The sequence below is a fragment of the Melanostigma gelatinosum genome, assembly GCF_949748355.1.
Source record: "Melanostigma gelatinosum genome assembly, chromosome: 13".
Lineage (NCBI taxonomy): Eukaryota > Metazoa > Chordata > Actinopteri > Perciformes > Zoarcidae > Melanostigma > Melanostigma gelatinosum.
Genome location: NC_136646.1, coordinates 15463265 through 15476182, shown reverse-complemented (window position 1 = coordinate 15476182; position 12918 = coordinate 15463265). Strand labels below are relative to the sequence as shown.

At 44.4% G+C, this 12918-nt stretch overlaps 1 protein-coding gene across 1 annotated transcript in view; it reads left to right on the top strand.

Moving 5' to 3' along the window:
* LOC306786465 (protein sidekick-2-like) overlaps positions 1-12918 on the top strand; it is a gene marked incomplete at both ends in the record, with an annotated part of 75322 nt that overhangs the window by 45153 nt on the left and 17251 nt on the right. Inside the window, 13 exons of the mRNA XM_079281242.1 lie at positions 1135-1268; positions 3922-4033; positions 4466-4656; positions 5567-5650; positions 5762-5956; positions 6427-6543; positions 6786-6953; positions 7387-7489; positions 8389-8565; positions 8848-8984; positions 9519-9666; positions 10808-10948; positions 11517-11698. Coding sequence (XP_079137368.1) covers positions 1135-1268; positions 3922-4033; positions 4466-4656; positions 5567-5650; positions 5762-5956; positions 6427-6543; positions 6786-6953; positions 7387-7489; positions 8389-8565; positions 8848-8984; positions 9519-9666; positions 10808-10948; positions 11517-11698 — 1889 coding nt within the window. The remainder of the gene's footprint in view (positions 1-1134; positions 1269-3921; positions 4034-4465; positions 4657-5566; positions 5651-5761; positions 5957-6426; positions 6544-6785; positions 6954-7386; positions 7490-8388; positions 8566-8847; positions 8985-9518; positions 9667-10807; positions 10949-11516; positions 11699-12918) is intronic.

The following is a 12918-nucleotide window of genomic DNA, read 5'->3' as shown; positions in this document are numbered from 1 at the left end:
TGTGTGTGTGTGTATATTAGTGTCTGTGTGTTTGTGTAAGTGTCAGTTGACTCGGTGAGAGCCAACGGCTCCTAATTGTCCAGGAGTGTGTGTGTGTGTGTTTATCCTGCGCCCATCAGTCAGATGCTGGCAGATACGAAGAGGCTAATCTGGCCGCGTGCTTAGCGTTGGCTCTCATTTAATGGGCCCCACTCAAGCGTTTGAGCCCATCAGCCTAACCAACGTTCAGCCATTCTCGAGGCACAAAAAAGATTTTAAAGGAATTGCTTGGCATTTTTCAAGCCAGCTGCTCGTGTGTTTTTCCAATTATCCATCCATTTTCTTGTATTATGTGTTGCTTGTCAAAATGACTGCAAAAAACAATTCATTTGGGACGAATCAAAAATCCATCTTAACCCGAAAAGACACTCCACAGATCAACCAAGCTAACGTGATGCTAATCAAACTCATTATATTGACTTTACAGCATTTAAGGACATTTGTATCTGTTGCTGGTATCTGTGTGTTGCTGTCCTTCCTCTCTATACACTGGGGCAGGTTGCACAAAGATTGGCTTTGACTGTGGCTTACATCTTACAAATACATGTAGACATCTACGTAGGTTCATCAGTTGCTCAAAGCTGTTGCAGGACCAGTTCATTTGTCTGGATGTATTAAGTCTATCGCCAGACCAGCCTCACCTATATCTTAACCCCCATAATACAGCGAGTACAGTTACTTTGTATAAATACTCAAGTACTGCAGAATATTATGTGTGAAAAGTAACAAGAGACATTGTGAACTATTCATTTAAGACACTGCAGTGCCTTGTGGATGGAAGTGCTCATTAAATTAGTTTTGTGCGCTTCTTTTCAGACATAATTTATGTGTGTGTGTGTGTGTGTGTGTGTGTGTGTGTGTGTGTGTGTGTGTGTGTGTGTGTGTGTGTTGTTTACCCTCAGGAATTATTGACTGAGAAACCGCTACTCTGTGGTTTAATGATACGAGTGAGCCTGTGCTTGAACTGCATTCACCTCTAACTGAAGCCGTTTGTGTCTTTTATTAGGATGAGGTTTAGGATAAGTGAGTAGCCATGGTGTTAAGTAATGCTAAAATAACGTGTGTGTGTGTGTGTGTGCATGAATATTTACTCAGTGCCATCACCCTGGACAACACGCTGGTCATCCTGTCCACTGTGGCACCCGATGCGGGAAGTTACTACGCCCAGGCAGTCAATGACAAGAATGGGGAGAACAAAACCAGTCAGCCCATCACACTCACGGTGGAGAGTAAGTACAAGTGCATGTGTGCACACGTGCATCGGCACACGTTCAGGCAACAGGCTCCCTCGTCCAACACAGCGAAACACACACATCACCAGCAGATTGTTTGTGTCATCAGCAGATTGCATTAACAGGTTGTTGCAATTAAAAAAAAAAAGTCTTACTCATTATTTTACAGCTCAACACACACCTCACAACAGGTGGCTCAGCAAAAGACAAAGCGCCCTCTACTGGCTTGTCCTCTCATGATATCGCTCCTTTCTGCTGTTTATTTTTCTCTCTCTCTCTCTCTCTCTCTCTCTCTCTCTCTCTCTCTCTCTCTCTCTCTCTCTCTCTCTCTCTCTCCAGCAGGCGTAATCATACTCATTACCTACAGTAGTTGTGCCTTGTTCTGCAGTCCTCCGATAACCTCTGGCTCTGGCAGTGAGTTACGGTCATGAGGTGCGTGTTAAGTGGAGCTCCAGCATCGCTTCTCCGACTGGTTGGATGTACAGCCCCATAAAGTGGACCTTCGCTTTAACCGCTCCTCGCAAAAAAAAAAAGCCGATATTTGAAAATGACACCGAGCAAACGGGGAATGATTAAACACGCTCAAGCACGCACATCAGATTGGAAGGTCGGCTTCACTTGTGTATATATATATATGCTCACAACTTCAAATAAAGTTTGGCATTGCTCAAACAAGCATGGTTTCGATATCATTAGTGTTTAGCTGAACCTGACGCTTCCCCATCCTCCCACCTATTTTCACCTTCTTTCATCTGAACAAAGTCTCTAAAATTCTCCCACTTACTGATACTTACTTTCATCTACGTAGATACAGTCAGTCTTTCTCACCACCAGCCTATTTAAGGAGTCACGAAATGTAACTGGCTCTGAAGACGATATTTGTGACAGTATTTCATGCCACATATAAAACAGCCTTTGATAAAAGATATCACAGAGTCCTTTGTGATTTACATTATTCATCGAACGGAGTTTTGACGATCATATGAGGATTTTTAACCGTCTCCCATGCAGAGCTGCACATTTTTAATACCAGCTTCTCGCTCGCTCCGGCGTCTGCTCATCATATTGTTAATTCAGTGTTTACAATTCAGTGTTCAATACGCATGACACAGCAATCTGCGGGGACCAGATATCACTGAATATCACTGAATCTGACCTTGCGGATCACACAGCCGTAGTTTGCATCTGAAAGTCAATAAGGTTTATTCAGCTGCATTTGTTCATAATATTTAGCAATTCTGTGGAGAAAACACAAAAATATGCAGTGGAGGAGGGAGCGTGTTGTTCCTCAGGGAGCATACGAATGAGACAGAGCTGAGTCTAATAGTCGAAAGCAAACTGACGTTGGCTGATACTCAAAGTGGGCAGATGTTTCGCTTTTTGTTTTCTTCTTCAGACTGTGAAATTCACGCCAGCTGACTCGGGTCTACCATTGTCTTTGGACACAGACAGGTGTAAACAATATGGTGACATCAGTAGCAGGAAGTTGCTATGCAGGTCACCGTGTTGTTGACTTTTCCCATTTAATTAGAAGATTACACACTTGAGGTATTCTCAACACAGAGTTTATGAACTGCAAGACATTAATGAGTCCCTGCCAGAGAACCAATCATGTCTTCTGGAAAATATAATATGTTATTTGACGAATGCATTCACAGTTTTCATTCTGTCATTGGCAAACACAGACAACATTCTCAGCCAACTTTTAAGGAATTTAACATTAAGTTAACAAACGTGTTTATTTTGTACATTTACACAAATCTGTATCACATTCAATGAACCTTTGATAGATACTGAAGTGTAAAGCGCTACATTTGAAGGGGACCATTTCAGCTTCAACACCACAATTACAATCAATGAATCATGCATGAATGATATCGTATTATTATTTATGCAAATGAACGATGATGTCAATAATGCCCTGGAGATGATGCTTGTACCACCACGATGAAATGAATTCAAAAATCTTTCTGTCAGCTGCAGTGTTGCAGAATTGATCGATTTACTTGAACGGGTGTGATTTACACCGAGGAGGCACGAAATAACAATAATGATAATAAAAAGTTGATTAGAGGCCCTATTAACCCGGGGTAGCCCTGAAAAAGACTTGCCGCGCCGACCCACATGGGCGAACACACAAACACGCGTGCACGCAGTACACACACACACCATAAATATGCTGCAAACGTGCAATCACTCAAACACATAGCGCAAAGGCCCGTAGCCGTACTCTGGGGAGGTGGGGGAAAATGAGATCAGATTCAGAGAGAGATCACTGATTGAGGGCAGTGAATCGATGGTTGGCTGGAGGCTTCGTGAAACCTGTGAGTGATGGTGCTGCATTGAATCGCCTTTCGTGTTTGTCTCAATTATGCTACATAATGGCTTCTAACACCTGGGCTAACACCGTGCTCAGGATATGCTGTGTGCACTAGAAAAAAAGGATCTAAAGTAAATACAGGGGTGTTAATAGTTGGCGACAGCATGCTGGCTACCTGCTGGTGGTAGTGACAGACAGTCTCTATGTGAGCATCTGGCCCGTGCTCAGTTGGCTATATCAGACAGATGCACAGGTTTAATCTGAGGTCTGCATGTGGTTTATGCTTTTTTTTGTTGTATCTACTTCTATGTGTTTCTGTGTGCTCGATAGATGTTGGAGGACCCGCCGACCCCATCGCCCCCTCTATCATCATCCCGCCCAAGAACACCAGTGTAACCATGGGGAGAAACGAAGCTATCATGGAGTGTGTTGCTAATGCAAGGTACATTTTAACACAGACACACATGCACACAGACAAATATGTACGTACACATAGATACACCGGCACATCAAAACACCTTCTCTCACCCCCACATCTGATGTTTTGTGATTCAAATGAAACTTGAAACTTTTTCTTTGAACATGATAGAAAAGCATTTTGTCTCGTCTCTCATTTTGTACCTCTCCATTCTTCTCTTTGATTCAAGGCTTCACTCTGTTCCCCCTATCTCGCGCCATCTCAGTCCTGAATTCTGACTATTATCTCCAATTCAAAGACTTAATCAGAATGACAGATGCAACCCATTGCGCCATCAATGCGCTGTAACCTTGAAACTGAATATAAATCAGTATTAAAACCAAAACTGCGCTCCCTATCTCTTGCTCTCTTTTTTTATTTATTTTTTTGCTCCTTTTCGTCTTTTTTCCCTTCCAGACCCCTCGTCAAAATGAGTATCACTTGGAGGAAAGACGGGCTAGTGGTCAATACAGGGATCCGAGATTTCGGCCGTAGATTGGTCATCAGCTTGCCTGCAGTCGGTGATAGCGGCTACTATGAGTGTGAGGCGTCCCTCCGCAGTAGCAGCATCCCCTCAGTCACTTCTGGGGCCTTCCTGCATGTTCTAGGTAAATAACCCACAGCTTACATTTTAAACTTGCACAGATCAGCTCAGCCGATACTATCCAAATATTGCATCAGCATGCCAACCCCAATGTAGATATAACATTTTGTTGCCATTTTATACTTCAGTAATTTGAGTTGATGCCGTTATCTCGAGCAGGGGTCTCAAACTCATTTTCACTCCGGGCCACATCAGCATCATGGTCGCCCACACAGGGCCGGTTGTAAATGTAACTACTCGTAACATATTGTTAAATAACTCTCTGCATTCACAGTTTAAAGTAGTCTTCAATGTGCTCACAATACATTTCCATGTTAAATGTACAGTAACCAGCCAAAGAGCTGCTTCTAACTGTTTAAGTATCTCATAATTTTGACTTTCAATCTCATCATTTTGACTTTCAATCTCATACTTTTGACTTTCAATCTCATAATTTTGACTTTCAATCTCATACTTTTGACTTTCCATCTCATAATTCTGACTTTCAATCTCATACTTTTGACTTTCAATCTCATAATTTTGACTTTCAATCTCATAATTTTGATTTTCAATCTCATACTTTTGACTTTCAATCTCATAATTTTGACTTTCAATCTCATACTTTTGACTTTCAATCTCAGAATTATGACTTTCTATCACGGTTATGACTTTCTATCTCATAATTTCGACTATGGGGATATTTTTATTATCAAGGCTAACTTTTTTTGCTGGCGGATTCGCGGGCCACATAAAATGACGTGGTGGGCCGGATTCGGCCCGCGGGCCGGGAGTTTGAGACCCCTGATCTAAAGGGTTGCAAATGCTAGCTCGCCAGAGAAGAGTCAAGATAAAAAAAACAAGCACAGATGATTTGTGAGTCGTTCTTAAAAGGCTTTAATGCAGCAATGTTTTCTTCTTTTCCCTCTGTGAAACAGAATATCCTCTGTTTGTAAAAGAGCCGCCAACTCACATCAGTGCAGAGATGGAGAAGGTGGTGGATATCCCCTGTCAGGCACGAGGTCAGACCATGGTGTTTGTTTTACTGTGTGCTATTGCATGTGGGGGGGGGGGGGGGAAGAAAACGGTCACAGTGACGAGGGAAGAAAAATAATCCTCTCCTTCCTCTGCAGGCACGCCGCAGCCAGACATAGTGTGGTATAAAGATGCGGTGGCCATCAGCCCGGTAAAGATCCCCAGGTACAGGGTGTTGGGAGGAGGCAGTCTACAGATCAACGGTCTCCTGCCAGATGACACGGGGATGTTTCAGTGCTTTGCCCGCAATCTCGCAGGAGAGATCCAGACAAACACCTACCTAGCTGTTACTAGTATGTCCCCTTGAAAATAGTTCAAAGCTATCTGCACGACTGCTGCTTAATTCTGCTCCTCTTTCCCTCTCTGCTCCCTCCCTTTTTTTATTCTTAAATCCGCTCCTCTGTTCTCTGTCTCTAATCCTCTTTTCTCCCCTCTCTCTGTCTTGCCTCCTACACCCATCTATCTATATATCCCTTCACATTGACAGAATTATCTACGTGGATACTCGGGCAACTGTTGGCTATTTTTGAATCGGAGAACGTGCAGGAGAGGCAGAGAGATGGATGCGGCTTGTCAGATTCTCAGAGCTGTCCCTTACAATGAGAGCTGACAGCCGCCTCTTTTGTCAAGTCTATTAAGCTCTCAGCTGGCGTCTGCTTCATTAGGGAGAAAGCTGTGTATGTCTCTCATTATCACCTCTGTCTCACCATATTTTGTCTCTGTCTCTTTTGTGTGTGTGTGTGGCTGACCCCTCCCCTGTCAGGTATTGCTCCCAACATCACCGCCGGCCCCTCCGACAGCGCCGTGATTGACAGCATGTCAGTCATTCTGCATTGTGAGACCTCAGGAGCCCCACGACCAGCCATCACCTGGCAGAAAGGTGAGTGCGCTAACAGCATGGGCTTCTGAGGCGGGGTGTTCATTATGCCGCATTTGGACTTGTCGAAGTAGACGAGAGCTATGGAAATATGCATTTTCTCCAAACAAGCTTTACTTGTTTGCTTTCCCTCCTGTTTGTTTTGCCTGACATTTCTCCAATACCCTAATCTCTCTTTCTCCCTGTTGCCCCTTTTTCTCCGTCCTCCATCCCATACCATCAATCACTGCCACCCTTGCCTGCAGGTGAACGTGTCTTGGCCAGTGGCTCGGTGCAGCTGCCCAGGTTCACCCTGCTGGAGTCGGGCAGCCTGCTAATCAGTCCCTCTCACCTGTCTGACGCTGGTACCTACACCTGCATGGCCAGCAACTCCAGGGGCATCGATGAAGCTTCCTCTGACCTCGTGGTCTGGGGTAAGCGTAACAGAAACTGAATAGTCTCTGCACATCACTTCATATACCCCTGTGTCCTCATTTTCTACCTTGGACTTGTGGAAAATACAGCAAACTAAGCTAAACCTCTGCAAAATATAACAAAATAAAAAGAAGCATCCTTCTTCTTTTAATCCGTGACTCATTTGCTTGTAGATGCAGTAAGCACCTGGTTGCTGGAGGGTCATTGTGAGGATATTCTGAATATATATTCGAATGACTCATGCGTGCACTCAATTTCTGTGCATAAATCCACATATCAGTCCTTGAAAGCCTGCGGACTCCGCCCGTTGGAAATACGGCGTGATTCACCCCGTTTCAGACAGACATTGAGTGAAAGACATCCAGTAAGCTCTGTTCAATCCGCTGTTCAAACACAGTCTCTAAATAAGAAGCTCCGTGTGTGTGTTCGCAGCGCGTACCCGCATCACTAAGCCACCACAAGACCAGAGTGTCATCAAAGGGACCAAGGCCGTTATGACCTGTGGCGTGACCCATGACCCAAGTGTCACCGTGAGGTAATGACGAACTTGCAATATCTTTTGGAATTTTGTCTAATTTCTTGTCATTTTTTAAGTCACATACAATTGTTCTAAATGTCAGACATCACATGCTTCTTTTTTTTTTTTTGCAGCTGTTTATTGACGACACCCGAGTTTAGAAAACAAGCTTGTACATTAATGTTGTTCTTAATTAGTTTAGGAAATCTGCAAGAGCTCTTGTCGTGTTTATCTACCCATAAGGCCTCCTGTGGGACGATTTTGAAACTGTTAGAGTGTGATTGTGGAATTAGTCCATCACTTCTCCTCATTCTTCAGACAGTCTTGATCATGATAGAGTGTGTGCACATGCATCTGTCTCGGAGGGAGTGAAGTGATGTCTGTGGAGCCCAGTGATTAGAGTGCCTGTCACCTGTGGGCCCACGGCATTGATCAGATCGCGGGGTAAACAGATGAATTTGTAAACAGAGTAGAAACTTCAGACAGCGCCTTTAATTAAACGCAACACAGAGGAGATTAGCTGGAAAGCCCGAACAGTCGCAATTTATCAAAGGCGCTCCTGGAGTGTATATGTTTATGTGAGTGTAAGGGGGGGGGGGGGGGCATATGTGCGGTTGGGTATATGACAAGGAGAGAAATGCATGGAGGAGAGGGTCTGTACTGTATGTGTGACATAGAGAGATGGTTTTAAGATTCAAATCTCTTTCCCGTCAGCCGCACAGGGCTTTACATCGGTGTCAGCGCCTTCTGTGTTTTGCTGTATGAACTGATGCAAAGCAAACAGATGTACTGTCACAACACTCAGATATAGAGTGTTACAGTGTGTGTGTGTGTGTGTGTGTGTGTGTGTGTGTGTGTGTGTATGTGTGTGTGTGTGTGTGTGAACTACTCTTACATACGTATGAACATACCTCCAGGCACGTGTGGGAGAAGAGCGGCTCTGTGATTGACGTGAGCACGTCCCCCCGCCTGCGCCTGGATCCCGACGGGACCCTGCACATCTCCCAAACGTGGTCGGGTGACATCGGAACATACACCTGCAGGGTGACCTCAGTGGGTGGCAATGACTCCCGCAATGCCCACCTCAGAGTCAGGTCTGCATATTTGCCTTTTGTCTCCCGTGTCTTATCTTGCCATTTGTATTTTTTTTTTTTTTTTCGTCTTCTCTTATTTATGTCTGACCGGGACATGACGGATGGATGTTTTCCCCACTGTCGTGTTTTATCGCTGCTCTTCTCTCTAATCCATCAAATCCTCTAATATTTACAATGCCAGGCTCTCGGCTTGGCAGTTTAATGCTGTTATTTGCTGCCTCTCTTGTCTGATTCTATTTCTCTTTATCACTTTGTCTCTCTCTCACACACACACACAAACAGGCAACTGCCCCATGCTCCAGAAAACCCAATAGCAGTTCTTAGCACCACAGAGAAAAGGGCCATCAACCTCACATGGGCCCAGGCCTTTGACGGCAACAGCCCCCTGATCCGCTACATCCTGGAGGTCTCAGAAAACAGTGAGTCGTTCAGATGCAGTCATTGTTTCTTGTTAGTCATTTTAAAGCTATATTTTTACTTAATACACTCATTTGCTACCCATCTTATTATTTTACATTTCCATTGTGTCCCTAAAATTGGCAGCTGCAATCAGTATTTTTCAATCAGTATATTTTTTTTGCGAAAAACAACTCTCACCCATAGAGTAAACTGTTCAGCCATTTTTCCATCGACGCTCAGGCTCACTGAGAAGATGACAACTCATTAAGGGGGACATGAATCCGAGGATGCAGATGGGATCTGTTTTTTGGATAATTGAATTTCAATCTGATATTTAGAGGGAGTGTATCCAAAAATAAATGACTTTCTTTTTTTTTCGGTAGCTGCAATATTACTACTGAAAAACGGTGCGCCATTATAGTCAGGAATAACACTGAATTTTAATTGTGCAAGTGCTGAAGAGATTTTTCTCAAGGATGTTCTCCAATGGTCATTCACCTTTCACTCGCTATTGCTCACAGCTCTGTCTTATGTGTACGTCTTCTCCGCCTCAGATGCCCCTTGGACGGTGCTTCTGGCCAATATTGAACCAGAGTCTGCTGGGGTCACTGTTGGTGGCCTCATCCCAGCGCGCTCGTACCAGTTCCGCCTGTGCGCCGTCAACGACGTGGGCAGGGGCCAGTTCAGCAAAGAGACTGACCGGTGGGTACTGGTGGCTTAGCTGTTCTGCATCGACTGAATATTAAAGACGCCGCACAGATCTGCAACGACCCGTTGTTCTCTCTCGTCTTCGCAGTTCAATAGAAATGATTATTTCCTGTAACTCCACTTTTTTGGTCTTCACTCTGTGGGGGTGTCAGCTTCGAGATGGGCCTTTTCGAGATAAAAAAAAACTGTGAATGAGCTGAAATTGCGCTTTGTGAAGCCTTGATGGGTGCGCTGACCCAGCTTCATCTCTCTCCCTCCTATTAAGGATCTTTGCCGTTCTGCATAGTAAATTACAGAGAGGCTTGAAAGAGGCAGCGCTTCAGACAGACTCAAATCTCAAGTGAATTCTCTTGACTAGCAAGACGAAATGGTCATCGTCATACAAGCACCCCCACCACACACACACACACACACACACACACACACACAGACAGACACTCATTCATAGCTCATCACGATTCACAGCTACACACCACTTTCTGCCCTCGTCCGCATCGGCACAACCCATGTGCTGCTTTCAGGAACTCCCTGAAAAGCCATCACTACCCATCACACACTCTTTGCACCATTCACAGAGCGGAGTTCTTGTGTGGAGGCAACCGGACAAGAGTGCACCACAGGAGAGCGTCAGCGATAGTGCGGGGCTTTTCTGAGGCATCGCTCAGGCACACCTCTTTGATCCTAAACACTCCGCTTCATCTCCTCCAGAGCAGTGCTCTGCTGCACTGGGAAGAAATCAAGATATCATCTTAAATTGGCTTACGGGAAAAGTCTGCCTGGATCTCTGGTTCTTGTTCTTTTATATCTTTCTCTCACACTGGCTCTCTATTGTGCTGCTCCATTTTCACCCGGGCCTCTTTGATCCTTGTCATGCCACAGCAAGATGTCCCTCTGCGGACAGTATTATAGAGAAAATGTTTTGGACAAAGACACAGCCGCACTTATCCCAGCTTTCCTTTATGGTGCTCTAAAAAAAAAAAGAAGAAGAAGAAAAAAAAGCGGGCTTTATTATGATTTGATGTCGATGATGAAATGGGGTAGAAATATTCAGAAACTCGCGATAATTAATGCATGGTTTCACTCTTTTGGCTCTTCTTTCACCTCTCTTTTCCTTTTTCTTGCTTTGCTGCTGCAGACTAACTCTCCCCGAAGAGCCTCCCAGCGCCCCCCCTCAGACGGTCATCGCAAGTGGCCGCACCAATCAGTCCATCATGATCCAATGGCAGCCACCCCCGGAGAGCCATCAGAATGGGCCACTCCAGGGCTACATCATCAGGTAAGAAGACCACGACAGCATGCATTGTTCCTTTCAGAATCAGAATCAGAATCAGCTTTATTGGCTATGTGTGCTTACGCATACATGGAATTTGTCTCCGGTTTCCACTCCGCTCTCAATGTACAAACACAATGTACAAACACAAATTTACAATAAACAAGAAAAATATATGTATAAAGAATCAAAAAGGGCAGCAAAAAAAAGTAGAACGGATGTAGGTATAAACATTTAGCTATAATACAAGGATAGGTGCACCGATAGGTGCCCGGCAGGTCCAATGCCATTCAAATGAGATAATCACTGTTATGTCAGCTCCTTTTCTTCCTCTCCATTTCGCTTCGTTTTCGCTCACCGCTGCAATGGAATAATTGGTGCCAATTAAATACCTTCCCCACCATTCATCTGTTGTCACCTCACTTTTTGGAAACATTTCAACTCCGTTCTGCATGTCTTCTACCCCATTAATGTTGTCTCTTCCGAGAACCTGTGTTCTGATATATTTATGGCTTGTCTGTATGTCTGTCTCTCCCTCCTCCCCCTGTCTATCGATTACTCCCTCTGCTGCCAGGTACTGTCTGTCAGGGCTTCCAGTGGATTGTCAGATGAAAAACATCACCAACTCAGACCAGACCAGTCTACTCCTGGAGGACCTCATCATCTGGACCAACTATGAGATCGAGGTGGCAGCCTATAATGGAGCGGGCCGGGGCACCTACAGCCATAAAGTCACTGAATGGACACTGCAAGGGGGTGAGGGAAACACACAGGCTTTGTGTCATACAGTATGCTGTATATGCCCAAGTCATCCAAGCAGCCGAAGTCTGCACCAGAGGCTTTATTTAGTTCTACAAACAACCCTCATCATGTTAGTCCCCTGGCTGGTGTCAAGCCTGCGGTCGAAAACTTGTGACTGATTGTTTTTTCCTAATCATCTGTTGTGAACAATCAAATTAAGAGCAGCAACAGCCATGTTTTCTGCACTGCAGGCTTTTTAAAAAACTCATTTGCGAACCTTGAAAAGGTGATTCACACATGTTGGATAAGAAGACTCCAGCAGTTTGCCTTGCTCCTGTCTCAATCAGCGGTCAGCTCTTAGTACAGACTGCAGCAGCGAGGCTTTTAAAGGAATGTAAAAGACATGGCTATGTAAGTGCTATTTGCCTCTCGGCACTGTTTGTTTTATGTTGTGAATTTCTCACTAAGTGCTGCAGTATTGTTGAACAAATTGTGTGCGGACATGAGCCGATAGCTTCATCAGAGCGTTTCCTAAAAATCCAAGCCAAGCTTTTGGTTGAGATCACTTACATCTTGAAGCTTTTTATAGAATCAACTATTTTGGGATGTTTTAAAAAAAAGAAAAATGTTCACATTGACCACCTGGAAACGTCGGCTGGCCTCTCCGAGCACACGTTGAATTGATTGATGCACATAGATTACCAGGTGATGATGTGCGTCAGACTTGCCGACATCGACACCTTTCGATGTTGCCAAAGGAAGCTTCTTCGGGTGACTTCTTTTCTCATTCTACATGCGGAGTAGAATAATTAGAACACACATTGTGAACTTTCCTCGGTGTCATACAGTTACATATTTCTGTCGCGCCCAGTGATTCCTGCACCTTATGTTCCTTGCCTCCCCTGTCTAATCAAAATATTCAGAGGATGAGGATGCAGTCACATCTGCCACTGTAAACTTGAACCAAGCCAAATCTAAGATTATTCTTTGCAGCGAATCTTAGACTTTTTTTGTCCAGAAATATAGCCAGAGTAGGCTATAGCTAATGCATCAGTGTGTTGAAAGGTTAAGCCATGTTTTAATTTCAAGAAAATTGGAATAATGCTCTCTTTACTGGCTTTCCTAAAAAGTCAATGCAAAGATTACTAAATTGTAGCTGCTGCCGTAGACTTTAACCAACACCAGAAAGAGGATATCGCTCTTGGTTTAGATATGCGGCGCTGGCTTCTAGTTTG